Source organism: Dicentrarchus labrax, unplaced genomic scaffold, assembly GCF_905237075.1.
Source record: "Dicentrarchus labrax unplaced genomic scaffold, dlabrax2021, whole genome shotgun sequence".
NCBI lineage: Eukaryota > Metazoa > Chordata > Actinopteri > Moronidae > Dicentrarchus > Dicentrarchus labrax.
Genome location: NW_026136713.1, coordinates 23,269,860 through 23,295,169, shown reverse-complemented (window position 1 = coordinate 23,295,169; position 25,310 = coordinate 23,269,860). Strand labels below are relative to the sequence as shown.

The 25,310-nt window shown below is 40.8% G+C and overlaps 1 protein-coding gene and 1 long non-coding RNA gene across 4 annotated transcripts in view; one reads left to right on the top strand and one right to left on the bottom strand.

The window, feature by feature from the left end:
- Positions 1-1,141: 1,141 nt before the first annotated feature.
- The window catches only part of slc44a1b (solute carrier family 44 member 1b), a 27,028-nt gene continuing 2,859 nt past the window's right edge, over positions 1,142-25,310 (top strand). The window contains exons 1-15 of one of the 3 annotated variants that reach the window (XM_051419884.1): positions 1,142-1,496; positions 6,100-6,189; positions 6,811-6,953; positions 15,815-15,951; positions 19,982-20,075; positions 20,153-20,322; positions 20,821-20,910; positions 20,992-21,161; positions 21,542-21,728; positions 22,083-22,251; positions 22,485-22,641; positions 23,301-23,384; positions 23,462-23,599; positions 24,154-24,390; positions 25,085-25,310. The exon at positions 25,085-25,310 is cut by the window's right edge and continues 503 nt beyond it. In XM_051419884.1, coding sequence (XP_051275844.1) covers positions 1,440-1,496; positions 6,100-6,189; positions 6,811-6,953; positions 15,815-15,951; positions 19,982-20,075; positions 20,153-20,322; positions 20,821-20,910; positions 20,992-21,161; positions 21,542-21,728; positions 22,083-22,251; positions 22,485-22,641; positions 23,301-23,384; positions 23,462-23,599; positions 24,154-24,390; positions 25,085-25,310 — 2,149 coding nt within the window. In that variant the 5' untranslated portion in view covers positions 1,142-1,439. Of the gene's footprint in view, positions 1,497-5,142; positions 5,741-6,099; positions 6,190-6,810; positions 6,954-15,814; positions 15,952-19,981; positions 20,076-20,152; positions 20,323-20,820; positions 20,911-20,991; positions 21,162-21,541; positions 21,729-22,082; positions 22,252-22,484; positions 22,642-23,300; positions 23,385-23,461; positions 23,600-24,153; positions 24,391-25,084 lie in introns of those variants that run through there. The other 2 variants (XM_051419883.1, XM_051419882.1) reach the window with 2 other exon arrangements.
- LOC127374725 (uncharacterized) lies at positions 22,655-23,217 on the bottom strand. The gene is made up of 3 exons (XR_007887239.1): positions 22,926-23,217; positions 22,756-22,891; positions 22,655-22,721 (listed from the first exon to the last, which is right to left on the bottom strand). It is a non-coding gene; the product is annotated as an uncharacterized LOC127374725 (long non-coding RNA).

The following is a 25,310-nucleotide window of genomic DNA, read 5'->3' as shown; positions in this document are numbered from 1 at the left end:
CTACAATGAGGAATGGGGGTTCAACCATCAGCTACTCACAGGAAGTAACAACAACAACAACAACAACAACAACAACAACAACAACAAACATGTTAATAAGATAAAGTTCATTAACAGGAAGTGAACCAGCAGTAGATCAGTAGAAAGAGGTTGTTTGTTATGGAGAGAAAATAAATGTTTTGTATATATATAAAAATAATAATATATATAGTATTTTATTATGATGATGATATTGTTCATTAGAAACTCTGTATTCTTAAGATCCTAACAGGGCAGATCTGTACGAGGGGAAATTAATATTTATGGATCTGACAGCATTGATTCATGAGCTATAAACCATCAGAAGCTCCTGATAGTCGGACCTGAACAGGAACTCTGGTTTCAACCAACAGAGAGAACTGCTGATTAAAGAGGAGAGACTGACCTCTGCTGGACAAACACAGAACTGCAGGTCTTTCTACAGGCACTGCAACCGGTTCCATCATTATCATATTGATCAGCATCAATAACAGCAGAGAACAGCTGAAAACAATAACTGCAGGAAGTTTGATTATTTCCTGTGAATATTGATCAGAGAGTTTTCAGCCAGATGGTGGCGCTGCAATTAAGGCTGGTTATGTATTTATCATATCAATAACCTCACAATCAGCCCACTGGGAGTTTGCAATATTCCAAGAATACAGTAAAACAATTCATAAAAATACAGTAATTATCTTTAAATAAAATACAGTTTGTCTCTTCGATGTTTAATTAAATATATTTAAATGATCTATAAATACAGGTGTTATAATACAACAATCAGACCTACATTTACAGCAGAGTGCTGTTATTATTGGATTGTTATTATTTTAATGTGAATGTTAAAAGTTATAGAAGTGTAATAAAAGTCATTATCTGTGAGATTACAGTAATTATTGCTGTTTACACTGATAACAACTGTATTTGGACAGTTTACCAATGCTTATACACTGATAAACAACATTTATTCAACTTCAGTTAACTAATCCATGTAACACACACACACACACTCACACACACTCACACTCCACACACACACACACACACACACACACACACACACACACAAACACACACACACACAGTGTTCAGCCTGGTACAACAGTAAACAATGAGACAAAAGCTCTCTGTCCTCTGCAGCCTCATCAGACCCACAGCGCTGCCTCCTCAGTCTCACAGGAACACCAGGACCTTGCAGGACTCTACAGGACTCTCCTGGACCCTACAGGACTCTACAGCTCCTTCAAGACTCTTCAAGACTCTACAGGACTCTTCAAGACTCTACAGGACTCTACAGGACTCTTCAAGACTCTACAGGACTCTACAGGACTCTTCAAGACTCTACAGGACTCTACAGGACTCTACAGGACTCTGCAGGACTCTTCGAGACTCTACAGGACTCTACAGGACTCTACAGGAACATGGATCCTAAGCGTCTATCGTCGAGCTCTCAGCAGCAGGTCCGTCTGAGGAAAAAGGTAAAGGATGACAGATTTACTGGTTTTCAGGTTTACTGGTTTACTGGTTTCCTTTTTACTAGTTTACAGGTTTACAGGTTTACTGGTTTAAAGGTTTACATGTTTACAGGTTTACTGGTTTAAAGGTTTACATGTTTACAGGTTTAAATGTTTAAATGTTTACATGTTTACAGGTTAACATGTTTACTGGTTTAAAGGTTCACATGTTTACTGGTTTACTGATTCACTGGTTTACTGGTTTACTGGTTTAAAGGTTTACTGGTCTGAGTGTTGTTGTTCTGTGAGACGATGATGAAGTTCAGTTACTTTATTAATATTTGAGTATTTCCACTTTATACCTGCAGTTAGTTTACAGAATAATATTTAATATATAAAACATGATGAGTTTATGTTATAAAGAGTTAGACCTGCTCTATTTGAAAAGTGTCCTGAGATAACTTCTGTTATGAATTGGCGCTATACAAATAAAATTGAATTGAACTGAAATTTATAATTATATAAATTATTTCCACCAATAAAAACTTAGATATTAATACATAATTTATTACTTTACTAATTAGGGTTAGGGTTATTATTAATTTATTGTGTTTATGCTACTCTTCACAAGTGTGAAAAAAAAGTAGGGAGTATTTTTTAAACTAGTTTAAAAAATTAATCCAAAGATGTGATTGTTGGATTAATAATTAGTAGTTGCTGCCAACAAAAGTAATGTTGTAACTAGTTACTTTTATTAGGGGGTAACTGTAATATTATTACTGAAATGTATTAGTAATTAGTTACACTACTAGTTACTGGTGTAAGTAATCTTATTACTGTGATTGTATTATTAGTAATGAGTAACTGTGATACTTTAAAAACATTTGACTAATAATATATTTGTACTTTACTTAAATACCACTGCAGGACTTTTAATGTAACAGAGTATTTGTACTTTTACTACAATAAATGATCCAGATACTTTCTGTGTTTTTTCTGAAAGAAAGAAAAACCTGATGAGTTGGTTCAACTCAAAATATTTAACAGATTAAGTTTATTCACTCAAACTATTTAAGCATGAAAATTTATACAAAATAGATTTGAATGGAATTAGATTAATTGTACTAATTCTATTAAAAGTAGTCAGTTTATTGCACTCATATGCAGCATTTCACCAACATTATTTAAAATGGATTTATCTAAATAAAGTAAGAATAACTGAAATGCAACTTCTTTATTCACAATGTAAATCCAATAGCATCTAAATAAAGAAGTAAGTTTATTTAACTTAATCCTCTAAAACATTTTGAGTCACTGATGAATTAAACATGAACTGTTGAAGAAACTCAGTTGTTTCAGTGAGTCAGAATTTACATTGACTCATTTTCTTTAAGTTCACTTTATATAATTTAACACATTAAGCCCCAAAATTAATTAATTCAATTCAATTCAATTTTATTTGTATAGCGCCAATTCATAACAGAAGTTATCTCAGGACACTTTTCAAATAGAGCAGGTCTAGACCGAACTCTTTATAACATTATTTACAGAGACCCAACAGTACCACCATGAGCAAGCACTTGGCGACAAGGGCAAGGAAAAACTGCCTGTTAAAAGGCAGAAACCTAGGACAGATCCTCCGGCTCTAGGTGGGTGGTCGTCTGTCTCGACCAGTTGGTGTGAGAGAGAGAGAGAGAGAGAGAGAGAGAGAGAGAGAGAGAGAGAGAGAGAGAGACAGACAGACAGACAGGCAATTAGCTTTTGATAATTAATTATAAACTGTTTTGATGGTACATCATCTATTTTTACAGGTAATGTAATAATTGCTTCCTTTAGTGGAAGAAAAATGAGTAAATTCAATTTAAATAGTAACATTTGTATAAAATATTACTTTAAGTAACTTTATTCAAATAAATTCTGTTAAGACATTTTAAATTGGAGAAATGCTGCATATGACAGTAATTTACTGACTAGTTTACAATTAATTTATCTTAATAAATGAGTTAGTTTTACTCAAATCAAATATTATTTCATGCTTAAATTGTTTGTGTTAATAAATTTAAACTGTTTAAAGCGACTTGTTAAACTAAAGTTTGAGTTGAACTAACTCAAAATTAGATTTACATTAAAGCAAAGTACGAAACAACCTGTCACAACAGCTGACGTACGATAAAACGTCACTGTGGCACATTTTTATAATTATATGAAGTCGACTTAAAGAAAATGAGTCAGTGGATCAAACTGGAATAATAATAAAAATAAACTTTATTTATACAATCTTAACAATGTGACAAAGGAATAAAACAACAGTGTGAATAAGAACAAATAAATAAAAACATATCAAATATTCCCAAAAGCTTTACAATGTTTTACACAGTGAACTTTATTGATCTCCGGGGAGGAAATAAAAGAAATAGCAATAATAATAAGAATGTTAAAATATGTATAAAAATGCACATTTACAAGTAACAAGTTCAGAACATTGTATATTAAATATTATTATATTACAAGTATTAAATACAGTCAGCACTTTACTGGATGAATAAACTACAGAAAATATCCAACAAACATTTAAAGATTCTTAGAGAAAATAAAGTATTATTGATCATAACTCACGTGATTTCTTACGTCGACTGTAATTAGAACAACATGAACATTCATTTTTATTTTATTATAAAGTTTTACATCCACAAAGTGAAATTTCTGAACTCAACCTCGTCTGTAAACTGTGACGTCCCTGATTGGTTGTCGTTAGAAATCAATAATTCTTTTAATCACAATGATATCATTGATCTTTTCACATCCTGTGGTTCTATTTTGGAAAACGCAGGTCTGCCTCTTTACTACTTTCACTCATTTAAATCTACATTAAATACATGAGTAGAATATCTTTCCTGTTGATTGTCTCATACTTTGCTCCTCGTCAGTTTCTGTTGGTTTTTATTGTTTGTTTGATTCATTATCAGTTACTGTCTGCTGTTGTGTTTATTTCCACCAATTGAATTGATTTCTTTCCTTTATGTTTGTATCTGTATTTGTTAACTGCTTCTTCCTCATTCAGACTGAATGTCTCTAAAATATTGAAAGAATTATAAATGTATGTTAGAGGTTCAAATTTATTCTCAGATGTTTTCTTGAAGACGTTTTATTTTTTCCTCTTTATTATTTCACTTTTTATAAGCCCATAAAAAGATTCTGTAAATCATTATAAGGAGACAATTCCTCTTTATTTTGACTTAGAATCTCAAAATAATGAGAAACCTTCTCCCTGAGTCATAATTTTTAACATCACAAAGTCAATATTTCGAGAAAGTTAAAGGACCGGCATGTAGGATTTAGTGTCATCTAGTGGGGTAGTTGCAGATTACACCTCACTGGTTTTCCCCTCCCCTTACCAGCCGTGATAAACTACAGTGGCCACGAAGCCAGCAAAAAACACAAAGCCCCAATCTAGATCCGTTCATGGTGGTTCAACATGGCGGACTCCGCCAGGAGACGACCTGCTCCCTCTGTAGATAAATAACATCTCATTCTAAGGTAACCAACACACAATGATTCTTATTGTCAGCTGATTAAACAATAATGAAAACATACCTATGGATATTATATTATATTATATTATATTATATTATATTAATGTGACACACTGGAGCTTTAATGAACTGGTGACTGGTTATATTTCCTTATAATTGATATTATAAACATGAATGATAATAATTATTATAAGAAATGTTAATATTGTCATAATTATATATAAAAATAAAAACGTTGTTAATTGTTTTTCTAAATAAAGTAGTAGAGGTCCCATCAGTGGAAACAGCGCCACTCTGTCATTAGACTGCACTCAGTGGTCACAGCAGGTATTACCTGCAGCTCCTGCGCTCCACAGACACGGACACTAATTGCGCACGCGCAATGAGATGAATGGCCGCTGCACCTGACGGCCCACCAGGAAGTGTGGCGGACAAATCCTCGGCCGTTAATCCCCGCTCGGTACGGTAACCGGAGGAGGCACCGACAGTAGCATGCTCAGCGGGTCGGAGCGCTCAGTCTGACCGTCGGCAGTGTCTCCGCTCCGGGCTCGGCCTCCGGGATCGCGCCGCTGCGCAGTGAGTGCATGCAGGCAGAGCGCGCGGGGCTGTCCGTCTCCTCCCCCCGCCCGTCGGGCTCCAGAACCCCGCTGCTGCTGAGCTGAAGCTCCGTGAGGCTCCGTGAAGCTCCGGTTAACGTCCACCCTGACTGCAATGGGATGCTGCGGTAGCGCGGAGGTAAGAACAGCCCGGTCCGGTTCGGCTCGGTTCGGCTCGGTTCGGTTCCGTCCTCCCCCTCCTCCACCCCCCCGGTGCCCTTCAGCAGAGCCCCGGTGCGGCTTTATTTTTTCCCCGTGAAAGGGAAACCGGTCCCGGGCAGCAGAGAGGGCCGAGCTGGGATTAGAGCCAGCAGCTGTAATCCAATTACCGGGGCCTGCCTCCGGTAAACAGCCGCCCTGTGTGAGCTGATTAGTGATGAAAACCGAGCCGAGCCGAGCTAACAGGCCGGGGACGGACAGACCCGACCCGGCCCGGCCCGGCCCGGTCCCGCAGGCCCGGCTCCGGTCCCGGTGTGACCGTGTGTTTGTGTGTTTCAGAGGACAAAGAGAGAATGGAGACCGCTGGAGGACCGGAGCTGCACAGACCTGCCCTGGTTCCTGCTCTTCACCGTCTTCTGCGTCGGCATGGTAACCAGCAGAGCCTCATTCTCACTACACCGTTATACAACAACAACGACAACAACAACAACAACAACAGCAGCGTAAATGTGTTTATAAAGGGATTGATTGATTGATTGATTGATTGATGGAGAGACAATAATCAATCACCTCAGTGAACTGAATGTTTGTTCCTCTGTTGGACAACAACAACAATCAATCAATACAATAATCAGGTTAATCAATAGTCAAATAATGATGATTGATGAGAACTGATTGACCTTCAGTGAGTTAAAGATGCAGTCAGTGAAGTGATCGTGGTGTGTTCAGGTTGACTGGGACATTTAAGTTTCTGAGCTGACGATCAATCAACTGCTGGACAGTGATGTCACAGCTGTGGTCATGATGTCACTTTTAAAAGTGACTCATCTCATTGACATCACGGTGTACATGCTGACATCACGGTGTACATGCTGACATCACGGTGTACATGCTGACATCACGGTGTACATGCTGACATCACGGTGAAGGTGTAGGTATTTTACCTCTCTGTAGTAGCATTTGTGAGATGTGGACCAGATTTATCCTCAGCAGGTTGTCTTTTACGGTCTCAGTGTCCTCACTAACAGTGGCTGTCTTCCCCTCCTGCAGGGCAGCATCTGCGGCTTCACCATCGTCACCGGCGGCGCCGCTCGCCTCGTCTTTGGCTATGACAGCTACGGCAACACCTGCGGTCAACGCAACGAGCAGATCGAAGGCGTCCGGCTCAGCGGCCTCGACCACACCGACAGGAAGTGAGTTTGGTTGTATATTCGGTCTCTGCCTTCCACCGTACTTCTGCTGTTGCTGTGAGTGTCATGGTGCTGTTTTTAGGGTCACCATAGATTTAGTGTATAACAGCGGTATTGTTAGTGTATAACAGCGGTATTGTTAGTGTATAACAGCGGTATTGTTAGTGTATAACAGCGGTATTGTTAGTGTATAACAGCGGTATAACAGCGGTATTGTTAGTGTATAACAGCGGTATTGTTTAGTGTATAACAGCGGTATTGTTAGTGTATAACAGCGGTATTGTTAGTGTATAACAGCGGTATTGTTAGTGTATAACAGCAGTATTGTTTAGTGTATAACAGCTGTATTGTTAGTGTATAACAGCGGTATTGTTAGTGTATAACAGCGGTATAACAGCGGTATTGTTAGTGTATAACAGCAGTATTGTTAGTGTATAACAGCGGTATTGTTAGTGTATAACAGCAGTATTGTTAGTGTATAACAGCGGTATTGTTTAGTGTATAACAGCGGTATTGTTTAGTGTATAACAGCGGTATTGTTAGTGTATAACAGCGGTATTGTTAGTGTATAACAGCGGTATAACAGCGGTATTGTTAGTGTATAACAGCGGTATTGTTAGTGTATAACAGCGGTATTGTTAGTGTATAACAGCAGTATTGTTAGTGTATAACAGCGGTATTGTTAGTGTATAACAGCAGTATTGTTAGTGTATAACAGCAGTATTGTTAGTGTATAACAGCGGTATTGTTAGTGTATAACAGCGGTATTGTTTAGTGTATAACAGCGGTATTGTTAGTGTATAACAGCGGTATTGTTTAGTGTATAACAGCGGTATTGTTAGTGCATAACAGCGGTATTGTTAGTGTATAACAGCGGTATTGTTTAGTGTATAACAGCGGTATTGTTTAGTGTATAACAGCGGTATTGTTAGTGTATAACAGCGGTATTGTTAGTGTATAACAGCGGTATAACAGCGGTATTGTTAGTGTATAACAGCGGTATTGTTTAGTGTATAACAGCGGTATTGTTAGTGTATAACAGCGGTATTGTTAGTGTATAACAGCAGTATTGTTAGTGTATAACAGCGGTATTGTTTAGTGTATAACAGCGGTATTGTTAGTGTATAACAGCGGTATTGTTAGTGTATAACAGCGGTATAACAGCGGTATTGTTAGTGTATGACAGCAGTATTGTTAGTGTATAACAGCGGTATTGTTAGTGTATAACAGCAGTATTGTTAGTGTATAACAGCGGTATTGTTAGTGTATAACAGCGGTATTGTTTAGTGTATAACAGCGGTATTGTTAGTGTATAACAGCGGTATTGTTAGTGTATAACAGCGGTATAACAGCGGTATTGTTAGTGTATAACAGCGGTATTGTTAGTGTATAACAGCGGTATTGTTAGTGTATAACAGCAGTATTGTTAGTGTATAACAGCGGTATTGTTAGTGTATAACAGCGGTATTGTTAGTGTATAACAGCGGTATTGTTAGTGTATAACAGCGGTATTGTTAGTGTATAACAGCGGTATTGTTTAGTGTATAACAGCGGTATTGTTAGTGTATAACAGCGGTATTGTTTAGTGTATAACAGCGGTATTGTTAGTGTATAACAGCGGTATTGTTTAGTGTATAACAGCGGTATTGTTTAGTGTATAACAGCGGTATTGTTTAGTGTATAACAGCGGTATTGTTAGTGTATAACAGCGGTATTGTTAGTGTATAACAGCGGTATTGTTAGTGTATAACAGCGGTATTGTTAGTGCATAACAGCGGTATTGTTTAGTGTATAACAGCGGTATTGTTAGTGTATAACAGCGGTATTGTTTAGTGTATAACAATAGGGATGGTCGATATGGGCAAAAAATAATATCTCAATATTTTTTGGGATTTTGGCGATAACGATAATCAGTCGATATCCTTTAAAATGTGATTTGAATTGTCTGAGCTGGACTTGTGTCCACCAAATGCATTTACAGCGCTGAGAGAGCTCAAAAATTCATTTTCTGAGCGCCCAGCGGGGTTAAAGGTTGAACAGATTTCAACTTGAAGCGCTCTGAGCGCTGCGCTAAAAAAACCGTCTCCGCTGACATCTTTTTACCGCTGAAGGCGCTTAGAGCTCTGAACGCTGAAGCCCATAGGACCCACGTCTCGGCACTAAATCATCTGAAGTACCGGTAGCTTCAGGGACTGGAGGTGTTTGCATTTTCTCTCTACCATCACAACGCGCTGCTAAACTGTTGCAAGGAGGATGCTAGCGAGAGGTCACGTGATCACGTCATGTGATCACGTAGGCCCACTAGTTGTGTGACTGAATCCTGCCATGCTGTAGAGAGCGCTGCTGCTCCGTGTCTTAATGGATGTGAGGAGTTTCCGCGGGCGTTTCATTGTTTTTGTCGAAGTAATTTAAATACTCGATAATGGAAATTTGCACATTGTCAAAACAACAATGACGATATTATCGCAAACGATATATATCGCCCACCTCTATATAACAATCATATTTTTATTGTGTAACAGTGGTAGTGGTTAGTGCATAACAGCGGTATTGTTTAGTGTTTAACAATCATATTTTTATTGTATAACAGCGGTATGGTTAACAGCAGTATTGTTAGTGTATAACAGTGGTATTGTTTAGTGTTTAACAATCATATTTTTATTGTATAACAGCTGTATTTTATTTAGGGGTGCACGATAATTATAACAGAAAATTATTACGTCATTCCGATAAGTCCGATATCATGACGAATAGCCCCGATAACATATATAATTTTGTCAGCACGGCAGTGCCCTGCTCTCACTATGAGACCTGAATGCCCTGCAGTGAATGCTGTGTTCAAGTGACGTTGGCATAATCAGAAAAACTCTTTCTGACTGGGAAAATTCAAGAATACCCCCTCATGTCGGAAAAAAACTTGTTAATCCGGTCGTAATTTTGGTAGTTGCTGACTTGAATTGATATCCACGGTATTTTTCCACATGTTACACATAAACAATGGAAACACAAACTTAACAAGGCCGAAAGAACGACTACCAAATGTGGGAACAGGGAATTTCCGTTAATGCAGCACAGCGTGCTTAGGTTTGAAAACAGACAACACGGCGTCGATTGTGTGGGACTTTTACAAAATTTCTGAAGAAGACAGGTCGCTTGTTATTTGTAACAAACTAGTGCAGTGCCCGTAGGAAGTATGTATTGCTATAGAAAAGTGGGAGGTTAAGTAGCTTTTTCATGGATGGCCAAATGAGGCTGTGTTTGAAGGTGTAGCAGCTCGCTACAGACGAACATCCACAGATTCTGATTCCAGTTTGTTGTCCTCGCGTATCCGGATCTCCTCAGACCGGAACAGACTCGGTCCGGACTCGTTCAGTGTCAGTAATCCACAACAGTTAGTTTAGATTCACAGAACGGGACCGAACAGCCGGCAAAACCCGCTGCAGGTATAAAGCCATTCACGCCGCTGTAGGTATAACGTTAGATCAGCGTGATTCTTAAGGTGTGTCGTGGGGGTGGGCTCTGCAGTGATTGGCTCTGGTGCGCACATGGCTATGGTGGCTATGGCTGACAATGCTAGTGGAATTTTTTTTCTCTCTCACTCTCTCTCTTTCTCTCTCTCTCTCTATAAAACAACTGAACCTCATTTACTTTAGTGAAAAGGTATTCATTTGAATGGAACCATAAGCCAAAATCATTCAAACTTAGTTTTTTGTTACCATGGAATGCACTTTTTCAGTTTGTTTACACAGACAAGTGTAACTTGTGTCAGTGCATTATGCACATTTTAATTATTGTTATTGAGGAATGCACTTTTTCAGATTGTGTCTACATAGAAATGTTTAATCTAACTTGTGTCAGTGCATCAGTTTTCCATATATATTTATTTTTTTGAACTTCAGGAATACACTTTTTCAGTTTGTAATCCCGCTGCATGTATTTGCATCAGTTCAAGGGGCCTTTTTTTTTTTTGAGAGGCTTGCCTTTTTCATTGGAAAAAATAAATATCAACTTTTAAATTTAAACATTTAAAAACAAAAGTGTTTTTGGGTTTGTTCATTGTATTAATGTCATGATCTTAAGTCATGATCATATATATTATGTATGTGTTTGTGTTATCGGGTATCGGTATCGGCCTTTAGGAGCTGAAAGTTATCGGTTATCGGTATCGATTTAAAAGAAAAATTATCATGCATCCCTAATTTTATTGTATAACAGCGGTATGGTTTAGTGTATTACAGCAGTATGGTTTAGTGTATAACAGCGGTATTGTTAGTGTATTACAGCAGTATGGTTTAGTGTATAACAGCGGTATTGTTTAGTGTATAACAGCGGTATGGTTTAGTGTATAACAGCGGTATGGTTTAGTGTATTACAGCGGTATGGTTTAGTGTATTACAGCGGTATGGTTTAGTGTATAACAGCGGTATTGTTTAGTGTATTACAGCGGTATGGTTTAGTGTATAACAGCGGTATGGTTTAGTGTATAACAGCGGTATTGTTAGTGTATAACAGCGGTATGGTTTAGTGTATTACAGCGGTATGGTTTAGTGTATAACAGCGGTATGGTTTAGTGTATAACAGTGGTATTGTTTAGTGTATAACTGTGGTATTTTAGTGTATAACAGTATTTTACTGTCTGTTAGATCCCATCCCAACTAGGCTGCTTAAAGAAGTCTTTCCCTTAATTGGCACATCTTTACTGGATATGTACCACAGTTAGGGATGCACCGATCCACATTTTTTCACTTCCGATCCGATCCCGATACCTGAATTTGGATATCGGCCGATACCGATACTATTCCAATACCAGAGCTCTGTTTGCTTTAATATTTTTATTATCATTATTGTTGATTTTATATGAGGCTGAAATAAACTCCTCTCAACAGGCAAGTATGATATACGTATGTATGCATGTATGTCCCAAAAGGAAACTTGAGGTAAGTATAAGGTCAGAAAAGGAAGTCAGAAAAACAGGAAATCCTGTTAACAGGAAAAATCCCATCCTGAAAACAAATATGCAACTGTAAGGGTTTCAAATTGATTGTCAAGTTAATATTTATTACATTCCCAAAATGTCAAATACTTGAGTCTTGAAATATAAAAAAAGTGCAATAACTGTAAACAGCTTACACACACACACACACACACACACACACACACACACACACACACTCTGTATCAATAAAACAGCGTGCATCTGAACTGTTATTATTACTTTTTTTTTTACATATTTCTGTACATTTGTAAATTACACTTTACTGCTTTGCACTTCTGGTTGATGCTAACCGCATTTCGTTGTTTGTACCTGTACTTACAATGACAATAAAGTTGAATCAAATCAAATCAAATTAGGAATCACTCCATTAACCTTCACTGTTATACAGATGATACCTTGGGGTGGCTGTGGTGCAGAGGAAGAGCGGGTCATCCCCTAATCGGAAGGTTGTGGGTTCGATCCCCGGCTCCTATTGCCAAGATACTTAACCCCGAATTGCTCCCGATGCCGTGCATTGGTGTGTGAATGTGTATGAATGAGTTAGTTTCTGTTTGATGGGCTTAACCATCACTGAGTGAATGTGTGTGAAAGGGTGAATGTGGCACGTAGTGTAAAAGCGCTTTGAGTGGTCAGAAGACTAGAAAGGGGCTATACAAGTACAGGTCCATTTACCATTTACCATTACCATACCCAGTTATATCTATCAATCAAGCCCGATGAAATTAATCATGTTTTAAGGACATAAAAACCTGGATGAGCTGCAATTTTCTGATGCTAAAAGTTCTTGTACTTGGCCCCAAAAACCTTAGAGACTCACTGTCTAAAGATATAGTTACTCTAGATGGCATTAACTTGGCCTCTAGCACCACTGTCAGGAATCTTGGAGTTATCTTTGATCAGGATTTGTCATTTAACTCCCACATGAAGCAGACCTCTAGGACTGCCTTCTTTCATTTACGTAATATTAGAAAAATTAGACACATCCTATCACAGACAGATGCAGAAAAACTAATCCATGCATTTGTTACTTCAAGGCTGGATTACTGCAACTCTTTATTATCAGGTTGCCCCAATAAGTCCATTAAAACGCTCCAATTAATTCAGAACGCTGCAGCACGAGTACTGACAGGTACTAGAAAAAGAGATCACATCTCTCCTGTACTAGCTTCTCTGCATTGGCTCCCTGTAAAATGTAGAATAGAATTTAAAATCCTCCTCCTCACCTATAAAGCTCTTCATGGTCAGGCCCCTTCATATCTTAAAGAGCTCATAGTACCCTATTACCCCTCTAGAACACTATGTTCTCTGAATGCTGGGCTACTTGTGGTTCCTATAGTCTCTAAAAGTAGAACAGGAGCCAGAGCCTTCAGTTACCAAGCTCCTCTCATGTGGCCTCCCGGTGCTGTTTGTCAGCTGTACTGTATGTTACTGTATTACCGCTGTAGTATTACTGTAGTTCTGCTGTAGTATTACTGTATTACTGCTGTAGTATTACTGTAGTATTACTGTAGTCCTGCTGTAGTTTTGTGTGGCTCATTCTGGGTCTGCGCTCTGCACGGTGCGTTTGTTGTCCTGTGGGAGAGAACAGAGCTGATTGTGCTGACTGTTCTTAGCTGTGACTCATCAACACACACACACACACACACACACACACACACACACACACACACACACACACACACACACACACACACACACACATTGTCATTCATAGGAACAGAATAAAATAAAATCCATTCTCTCATCAAAACATAAAACAGGACAGAACAACTGAAACAAAGTAAAGTAATTACAGACAGTAGGAAGAAGGACAAATACATTAATAATACTAATATTAATATTAATATTAATACTACTATAGTGTATTCAGTTAGAGAGAGAGAAAGAGAGAGAGAGACACAATGAAATCATCACCCTGAGACACATCTGGACTGCAGGACACACCTGTCAATTAATATTGATCATTCAATCAGTTGTTGAAAGGAAACCAATCACTGCTTTCATATTAAACAGTTTGAAATAAAATGAAACAAAAGTTAAAGTTAATTGTGTGTTTTTATCTAACAGAGAAATCTTCAGTAATTAAAGTGGTCAGATAAATGTAGTGGAGTAAAAGTATAAAGTAACATAAAATAGAAATAGTCAAGTAAAACAATTAAAACAAAATTGTACTTACCTTTTACATCATAAAATATCTCTGATACATTAAAAATAAACATTCTGTCTCTTAAAATCTATAAAATGAAATCTGTTATATTTCCATATTTATTGCTGCTGAGCTTTATTCTGAAAGGTGGAGGTGAAGTTGGATTGGTGGACAGATGACAAACAGGTGACCTCATTAGCATACTGTGTGTGAGTGTGTGTGTCAACAGATTCCTGTCTCTGTAGGACATTTCCACTGCACTCTCTTTGTTTGTGTCCCACGTCTTCATTCTTCATGCAGATTTAATCGTCGCTGCTCGATTATCAGCCGCTCCGGGGCCCCGACCCCCGGGGGCCGTACCTGCCCCGGGGTCGCTGAGGTCACCTGGTTGTCAGTCAGCTGATGAACTTCCTGTTGTGTCCAGATAAACATTCACCCCCCTCATGTAACACTGACACAAAACTGAGCTGTAACCCTGTGGTCCCCCATCGGTCTGTGGAGCTCTGGAGCCTCCATGTTGGTGTTGAGCAGCCAGCGGAGGTCACGTAAAGCGAGTTGAGCTGCTCTCATTGGCTGCTCTCCTGCTCACACAGGATCTGGTATTCCAGATAAACAGTAAAATGTGTTTGTGAACAGATGTGAGGAGAGAAATAGTCAACAACAGAATCTGGATCCATATCTGATCAGCACTGTTTGACAGTTTGACCTGAGTTTGGTGCGTTGAGCTGGACGAATGAGCTGTCAATCACAAGGTAGCCCCGCCCTAAAGCATACCCTGCTTTATGGTCTGTTTTACTCTAAATGGGACCATCAGTTACTAAATGAACATCATGCTGTATGGAAGAAGACTGAAACTAGAGACTGACCATCCGACCAACAGTCCAAACTCAACAAATAAAATACATTTTTCTTTTTAAAGTATTTTTGGGGCTTTTATTGCCTTTATGATAGTGACAGCTGAGGACAGACAGGAAGGGGGGCAGAGAGAGGGGATGACACGCAGCAAAGGACCGCAGGTCGGATTCGAGCCCTGGGCCGCTGCAGCAAGGACGCCAGCCCACTGAGCTAACCGGGTGCCCACAAATAATCTCATTTACTGTCATAAATGATTCAAACAAGCAGCAAATTCTCGTATTTGAGAAGCAGGAACCTGCAAATATCTGATATTTCTTTCTCAAAATACTTTTGTTGCAGCTCTACAAAAGTCAAAAGAAACGGTGACATCTAAAAAGATAAAGATAAGATAGAATAAAGAGATAAGATAAAGTAAAACAAGATTCAGCCCTGACTTCATTTGTTATTTAAGATTATTGACTTCTATTTGAGAAGTATTGTTAAATGTGTCTGGTTTAAAAAATAAAAGCATCAGAGGTTGTCTGACTCTGACAACTGAATGCTCTTAATTTGAACTTGTTGGCTCGGTGGGTGGAGCTGGCGGCCCATGTGCCGGGGCTGAGTCCTTGCTGCAGCGGCCTGGGGTTCGGGTCCGGCCTGTGGCCCTTTGCTGCGTGTCATCCCCTCTCTCTCTCTGCCCCCCTTTCCTGTCTGTTTTCAGCTATCCTATCAAATAAAGGCAATAAAGGCAAAAAAAATACTTAAAAACAAAAATAATAATAATTTCCCCTTGGGATTATTAAAGTATTTCTGATTCTGATTCTGAAGGAATGATGTGAGGGAGGAAGAAGACCTTTAGTGACTTCCTGTGCTTTCTGTCTCCTGCAGGTTCGTCTTCTTCCTGGATCCCTGTAACATCGACATCGTCCAGAGGAAGATCAGGTCCATGGCCCTCTGCGTGTCTCTGTGCCCCCCCGAGGAGCTGCAGACCTACCAGGACCTGAAGAGGTTCGCCATGCTCAACGGTGAGGTCATTGCTCTGTATGTGAGTCAGTGTGTGTGTGTGTCAGTGTGCGTGTCTGTTAGAGGTGGGCGATATATATCGTTTGCGATAATATCGTCATTGTTGTTTTTGACGATGTGCAAATTTCCATTATCGAGTATTTAAATTATTCGCCAAAAATATTGAAAGGCAGGCGGAAACTCCTCCCATCCATTAATACACGGTGCAGCAACGCTCTCTACAGCATGGCAGGATTCAGTCACATGACTAGTGGGCCTACGTGATCACATGACGTGATCACATGACCTCTCGCTAGCATCCTCCTTGCAACAGTTTAGCATTGCGTTGTGATGGTAGAGAGAAAATGCAAACACCTCCGGTCCCTGAAGCTACCGGTACTTCAGATGATTTAGTGCCGAGACGTGGGTCGACCTCTCTGGAAATGGTTTAGTTTCAAAAATACTTTTTTAGCGCTTCAAGTTGAAATCTGTTCAACCTTTAACCCCGCTGGGCGCTCGGAAAGCTCTCAGCGCTAAAAACCCGTTTGGTGTGTGTGTGTGTGTGTGTCAGTGTGAGTCTGTGTGTGTGTGTGTGTGTGTGTGTCAGTGTGAGTCTGTGTGTGTGTGTGTGTGTGTGTCAGTGTGAGTCTGTGTGTGTGTGTGTGTGTGTCAGTGTGAGTCTGTGGTGTGTGTGTGTTTCTTGTTTGGTGTGTTTTTTTTTTAGTTTGGTGTGTGTGTGTGTGTGTGTGTGTGGTTGTGTGTGTGTGTGTGTGTGTGTGTCAGTGTGAGTCTTTTGTGTGTTGTGTGTGTGTGTGTGTGTGTGTGTGTCAGTGTGAGTCTGTGTGTGTGTGTGTGTCAGTGTGAGTCTGTGCGTGTGTGCGTGTGTGTGTGTGTGTCAGTGTGAGTCTGTGTGTGTGTGTGTGTGTGAGCAGAGAGTGAACAGGTTGTAGTGTAGCTTTGTCCCTCTGCTGTCTGTGGACTGATCTCTATGTGTCTCTATGTGTCTCTATGTGTCTCTATGTGTCTCTATGTAGGATGAGGGTCAAAGGTTGTGACCTTTATGCTCCCGAGTGCCAACAGTGGGCAACACTAGCTAACATTAGTTTATAAATGGAGTCCGCTAACGACTACAAACAATTAGGGATGGGGCCGATCCGATCCAGTATCGGTATCGGGACTGATACCAGCGTAATTCACGTATCGGATTTTCCCGATCCAACCTGCGCAGATTTCCGATATCCATGAGCCATGTCAGCTTTAACGTTGTCTGCTGACTGACTCCACAGGTGATTCCTGCCGGCCAGTCTGCTAGCTGGCTGCAAACTGTGGGATGGATTTCCTGAACGGAGGCGCGGCTCAATGAGACACAGAGTTATGAGACACGCCCCCACTCAGGAAATCCATTCAGCAGTTTGCAGCCAGCTAGCAGGATAGCATCGAGCAGCATTGTGGCTAGCCAACATGTCCGCTGTGTGGAAATACTTTACACTGGAAACACCGCAGAGCAAGACAGCAAAATGCAATGTTTGCAAAGCCGTAATTCAGAGACGCGGAAGCTCCCTCGCGTCGTACAACACTACGAACGCAATCAAACATTTAAAAAATTACCACACGAAACAGCACGAGGATTTTTTAGGCGAACTGTCAGGAATCACTGGGGGGGGGGGGGGGGGGGGGTGTGTGTGTGGTTTTGTGTGTGTGTGTGTGTGTGTGTGTGTGTGTGTGTGTGTGTGTGTGTGTGTGTGTGTGTGTGTGTGTGTGTGTGTGTGTGTGTGTGTGTGTGTGTGTGTGTGTGTGTGTGTGTGTGTGTGTGTGTGTGTGTGTGTGTGTGTGTGTGTGTGTGTGTGTGTAAGATGTTTACACTTATTGCACTTTCCTTATATTTCAATTATTTGACATTTTGGGAATTTAATAAATATTAACTTGACAATCAATTTGAAACCCTTACAGTTGCATATTTGTTTTCAGGATGGGATTTTTCCTGTTAACAGGATTTCCTGTTTTTCTGACTTCCTTTTCTGACCTTATACTTACCTCAAGTTTCCTTTTGGGACATACATGCATACATACGTACAGATCATACTGCCTGTTGAGAGGAGTTTATTTCAGCCTCATATAAAATCAACAATAATGATAATAATAATATTAAAGCAAACAGAGCTCTGGTATCGGAATAGTATCGGTATCGGCCGATATCCAAATTCAGGTATCGGGATCGGATCGGAAGTGAAAATTTGTGGATCGGTGCATCCCTACAAACAACATTAGCTTGCTTACTCGTTAGTTGGCTTATTTGTAAGTTGGCTAATATTAGCTTCCCCAGCTAACAAAGCTAACAGTTGGTTTCTACTAGCCAAGAGTGATGCGAGGCAGGGGCCTCCAGTTAGCTAACTGTAGCTAAGCTAAGCTGGGGTTGTCCGGCTGGCTGTGTCTTGGCTGCGCGGTGTGGGTCTGGCGCCTTATTGCAAAGCTTGTGGAATATATCGTGATATTGTGGGAGTAGCTGGCTAATGCTAGTTGGCTAACTGGGGAGGGGTGGTGGTCCAGGACTGTTGAACTCTGGTCTGACAGTCTGAGTCAGTCAGGTGGTTGCATAGGAAGCAGTGATGTCACGAGTTGTCCGGACGCTCGCCGTAACGTCAGGCTGATGATTGAATGTCTGCAGGCGTGAGCTGACACACATCAGTGTACAGTACTCACACAGTAACAAAAGCAGCATTAACGGCGTGCGGTTGGTGCCACTCCGCTCCGCTCCGCCACTCAGTGTTCACTGTTCAAAACGTGACAGCAGACGTTTCATCAGGTGACCTCACAGCTCCTCTGGCAGCCATGTTGTTTATGAACAGACTCACTGTTCCAGAAATACACAGAGGAGCCAGTTCATCAGTCTGAGAGCTGTTTCTCTTTTTTTGTCCACCCTCATTTATTTGGCCTTTCGCAGAGACCTTAGCTTAACGTCCGTGTTAGCTCAGATTAATAGTTTATGAGTCGGTGTTCAGTTGGTTCAGTATCTGATTGTACCCAGACATGATCAATACTGATCAGTACACTGTATCTGTATGGATTATTGATCAGTATACACTGTATCTTTATGGATTATTGATCAGTATACACTGAACTTTGGATTATTGATCGAACACTGTATCTTTATGGATTATTGATCAGTATACACTGTAACTTTATGGATTATTGATCAGTATACACTGTATCTGTATGGATGATATTGATCAGTATACACTGTAACTTTATGGATTATTGATCAGCATACACTGTATCTTTATGGATTATTGATCAGTATACACTGTATCTTTATGGATTATTGATCAGTATACACTGTATCTGTATGGATGATATTGATCAGTATACACTGTAACTTTATGGATTATTGATCAGCATACACTGTATCTTTATGGATTATTGATCAGTATACACTGTAACTTTATGGATTATTGATCAGTATACACTGTAACTTTATGGATTATTGATCAGTATACACTGTATCTGTATGGATTATTGATCAGTATACACTGTATCTTTATGGATTATTGATCAGTATACACTGTAACTTTATGGATTATTGATCAGCATACACTGTATCTGTATGGATTATTGATCAGTATACACTGTATCTTTATGGATTATTGATCAGTATACACTGTATCTTTATGGATGATATTGATCAGTATACACTGTATCTGTATGGATGATATTGATCAGTATACACTGTATCTTTATGGATGATATTGATCCTGTATTGACAGTCAGACTGTGGACATATGACGGCCTTTAGCTCGTGTTTCTAGAGTTACGTGTTGTTACGAACACGTTAGGAATTGTTAAAATGTGATATTTCTTAAAGGGAGTTTGGTGCAGGGAGCTTTTAGTTGGATTCAAACTGCTGATATGGATCATTGTTAACGTTTAGTCTCCACTACAGAAACACTAGCTAACTGCTAAAGGCTGATCAGGTTGTCTGACGGTATTAGTTTGATTAATGTGAGTATTGATTACTGATCAGGCTGATCAGGATCTCTCTCTGTGTTTGTGTTTCAGGGTCCGAGCTGTGTTCCTACGAGTTAGCAGGTCATAAATATCCCGGCCTCCCTGAGAGGTTCTCCAAATGTCCCAAACTTCCTGTTCCACCCAGGTACGTCCTGCTCTACCTGCAACCCCTCACTACCACTGTCCTTACTGACCTCTGACCTCTAACCTGTTTGTCCTCAGTAAGCCGCTGCCGGTGTTCAACCGCTGCACTCCGCTGGATGTTTCATGTTACGCAAAGTTTGCGGAGGCCGTGGTGACGTTTGTTGGTGACAACAGCGTTCTGCACCGACTGATCGCCGGCGTCGCCGCCAGTAAAGAGATCATCATCGGACTGTGTGTCCTCGCTCTGGGTGAGAACACTCCGCCTTAATACTGACCGTAAAGGGACATTACACCTCATTTTATTTGGTTGTCCAGTGAGTGCTGATGGGAAATGTCCTCAGGTAAGTCCCTCAGTGCGTGCTATAGTGACCCCCCCTCCTTATATCCTTAGATATGCAATATGCTAAGCTAATCTGTGTTGAAAAGACAACCACATTTTGAAGATGGTTAAAACACAAGAGACATATATATAGTCACATTTTAGCTAATGTTAGCATAATGCTAGCTAACAGCTATACGTATATACAGTTTAATATGTATACGATCACACCTTAAGTTGCCACTGGGTCGGATTCCCCTTGAAATCAATGAAACGAGGCAGTAGAAACAGTACCACTGTTGTCCACAGGGGGCGCCAGAATCAGCACAGTGACCGTTCCCTGTCAGGTTCCTCCAGCCAGAGTTTGTTTAATCTCAGTTCATTTGTCTCTGTGATATTTGACCCCCGACCTCTGTGTGTCCTTCAGTCCTCTCTATGATCCTCATGGTGATCATCCGTTACATCTCGGCCGTCCTTGTCTGGATCCTCACCTCGCTGGTCGTCCTCGGGTCCCTTGGTGAGGTCACTTCCTGTTTGCTCTGCTGATAGTTGGACTAGAGGCAGATAATGAAACCTGTGAATGTGTGTGTTTCTCCAGCGGGGACCAGCGTCCTCTGGTGGCTCTACATCGACCACCGACTGTACGGAAACGACACCGTCACTAAAGGGATGAAGGAGGCCAAGGATGAGGCCAAGGAGGAGGTGGCGGTCAGCAGAGACAGCGGACAGGCACTGCTCGTCTACGCCGTTGCCGCCACTGTCTTCACCGTACGAATATCTGCTGTTCAGACATTGGGGGGGGGGTTTGAACTGACAATATGAGTCAGATTCATTTTATTCAGAATCTTATATCATAAATTTGACTCAAGGGTTTTAAAATCTGTCCTCAGAGCCTTTTAAATCGAAATCCAATGATTTAATCTTCCTGTATAACACAACTTTATTATCGCTTGTATAAAGTTTAAAGTTTGTAGCTTGTGCAGCTAACGTTAGCTGACTCAGGGGGTTAGCAATAAAACCACCTCAGAACATTCTCTGAGCAGGAACACCTTCGGAGTAATACATAGAACTATATTTCTTTATTATTGATCTAAATGAGTTGTAGAGCTTTATAAGACCCCCTTACGTAACCAGGTCTGCTGTTCCAGATCATCCTGCTGCTGCTGATGCTCTTCATGAGGAAACGAGTCGCTCTGACCATCGCTCTGTTCCACGTGGCGGGGAAAGTCTTCATCCACCTCCCCCTCCTCACCCTGCAGCCCTTCGTCACCTTCCTCGCCCTCCTGCTCTTCTGGATCTACTGGATCCTGGTCCTGCTCTTCCTGGGAACCACGGGTCAATTTAAACTCCACCACGTGTTCACGTTGCCAGCATTTAGACACTGCCAGATGCTAACTTATAGCATATAGCATATAGCTAAGATAGCTAACGTTCAGCTACAGTTGGCGGGTGTAGTTTGTTGTTGTTGACAACTAGTCTTTTTTCATGAACAGTTAATATTATCAGTAAACAGCTGTTAAATAAAAATTCAACTGTATCACATTACTATTGCTTTTTGTGCTAGCGAGAGATGCTAACATGCCATCAGCTCATTCAGAAAACCCACTCCATGGCAACATTCTACTTCCTGTTTACGTCCCCAACAGCATTATGGGAACTGTAGTGGGGTGTGTCTTTGTGATTATGCAGGGAACCCGGTCCAGAACGAGGAGACGGGTCTGACAGAGTTCAGACTGACGGGGCCTCTGCAGTACCTGACCTGGTACCACGCTGTGGGTCTAATCTGGATCACAGAGTTCATTCTGGCCTGCCAGCAGATGACTGTGGCCGGAGCCGTGGTCACGTACTACTTCACCAGGTGAGTCCACACCTGCAAGATTCTGCTGCGTTTGGTCTATGCTAGCTGTTTCCAGTCTTTGTGCTAAGCTAGTTGTTTCCATCTGTTTCCAATCTTTATGCTAAGCTAGCTGTAATCCGCTTCATATTTATGATAGTGGTAGTGATGGTTCCTGTAGATGTCCGTTTCCTGCTTTCTGTTTCTGTGTACACACCTGACCTCGGGGAACCAGATATAAGGACTTTGTGTTTCAGGGACAAGAACCGACTCCCGGTGACCCCGATCCTGTCGTCAGTCCTGAGGCTGGTCAGGTATCACCTGGGCACCGTCGCTAAAGGATCCTTCATCATCACGCTGGTCAAGATCCCCCGACTCATCCTCATGTACATCCACAACCAGCTCAAAGGAAAGGTACAAAACTACCTTTATTAACACCACACTGCTGATACAATAAAACCTTTATTAACACCACACTGCTGATACAATAAAACCTTTATTAACACCACACTGCTGATAGAAAACAACCTTTATTAACACCACACTGCTGATACAATAAAACCTTTATTAACACCACACTGCTGATACAATAAAACCTTTATTAACACCACACTGCTGATACAATAAAACCTTTATTAACACCACACTGCTGATACAATAAAACCTTTATTAACACCACACTGCTGATAGAAAACAACCTTTATTAACACCACACTGCTGATACAATAAAACCTTTATTAACACCACACTGCTGATAGAAAACCACCTTTATTAACACCACACTGCTGATAGAAAACCACCTTTATTAACACCACACTGCTGATACAATAAAACCTTTAACACCACACTGCCGACACAACCAAACAAACTGAGACAGATAATGAATGTTGGGGATTTAAAAAAGTTTTTGTACTAACAGATGAAACAAGATCAGTCTGTATGCAGATGATATGATACTTCATATAATATTTGTTATACTGTAGATGTTTCCTTTATTGAGCTGTTATATATATATATATATATGTGTTGTTTAGTTAAATGTTGTTTATTTGTGTTGTTGTTGTTTATCTCAGGAGAATGCGTGCGCTCGCTGTCTGCTGAAAACTTGTATCTGCTGTCTGTGGTGTTTGGAGAAGTGCCTCAACTATCTCAATCAGGTAACAAACGACTTTAAGTCTTCTTTAACTCTTCCTCTTCTCACTGACACTGACTCACCTGTGCTTTTATTTCCCAGAATGCATATGCAGCCACAGCCATCAACAGCACCAGTTTCTGCACATCTGCACGAGACGCCTTCGTAATCCTGGTGGAAAACGCTCTGCGCGTCGCCACAATCAACGCTGTCGGAGACTTCGTGCTCTTCCTGGGGAAGGTGAGACAGCAGCTCAGTCAGGATCTGACTGATCTGGCAGCTCTGGTTGCCATAACTTTACCGGGATAAATACGGTAGAACTTTTTCCACTATTACGGTAAAATAGAAATATTAGTATTGTTGATTTTACAGTTAAAGTTGGAGTTTTATTTAATATTTTTGTTTTTACCATCAAAAGAAATGATTCTGTATACATTCCTTTAAAATGCCATATTAATAAATGTTGCATTTTAACCTTGTTAAACCTGTGGTAAACCTACCTGTGGTTCTGATCCAAGTGACCAAGTAAAGACCTGTTAGCGCCCCCTGCAGGCCACAGAGGCCATTACATCCTTGTGATTTATTTATTGTTTGCGAGCAGTAGTGAAGGGAAACATGTTGTCCTGAAGGTGGCACTAGAGGAAAGAACCAATGCGTCATTCAAATAAAAAATGAAACATTTATGATATATATACATTATAAAATAAATCATAACAAAAGACGTATTCTGTCTCACAGACTCATTCTGACCTCCGACCTGTTCAACTCTTTCCCTCCGTTCTGTGACTCCTCAGATCCTGATCGTGACGACGACGGCGTTCGCCGGCGTCCTCCTCTTGAACTACCAGCGGGATTACGCCGAGTGGCTGCTGCCTTTGATCATTGTGTGTCTCTTCTCCTTCCTGGTGGCTCACTGCTTCCTGTCCATCTTTGAGATCGTGGTGGATGTCCTCTTCCTCTGCTTCGCCATCGACACAAAGTACAACGACGGCACTCCGGGGAAGGAGTTCTTCATGGACAAAGCTCTGATGGTGAGACGGCAGCGTGCTGATTTGACTCATTTTATATGAAACTGAATGAAACCTGTGGCGACCATTTAAAAGGGTTTTAAAGCACAAAAAAGTTACCTAATCAGCGGTGAAATGTGCGTACGCATATCGGTCCACACAAGATAGATATAATATATATATATATATATATATATATATTATATATATAATATATGTATATGTATGTTTATAAAGAAATGATATCAAGGACTCAAGGAAATCATTACATTTATAGAATAACATGAAATAAAACAGTATATGCAGTTATTTTTATCCATATTTAGAGGAAATAATTCTGGTTGAATGTAAACAGCAGCAACAAGACAGTGAAGATAATCTGGTTTCATCTTCACAGAATACAGTTTGTCATACAGTTTAACTCAATTGAGTTAATGTCGACCGTCTTCTTCATCAGTTGGTTAATATGAAGACAAACTGTTAGCTTTAGTTGGTCAGCTGTTATTTTTATAGCCTGTATAAATAAAAATGGACGTCCACCAGCAGTTGTACACATACAGCGACCCGTCGTTGTGTTGCAAAGAATTGTGGTCTTGACTTGTTCTTTATTGTGGACCCCCCCCTCCCCTGTTTGTTTCCCTCTGTGACCCCTCCTCTACCCTCTGACCCCGACCCCTCCATCTGTGACCCGCCCCTCCCCTGTGGCCCCCCCCTGCAGGAGTTCGTGGAAAGCAGCCGGCGGTTGGAGCGGGCGGTGGAGCGTGGGCGGAGCCGTGTGAAGGAGGCGGTGTCGGAGGGGGCGGAGATGAAGCCCATGGTGAGTGACAGCGGTGGAGGGGGCGTGGCCAGGCGGAAGAGCTCATCGGAGGAGGCGGGGACAGGGCTGGATGGGGGCGGCGGGGAGTGGGAGGAGCTTCAGGAGTTCCAAGTGTACTACCTGTTGG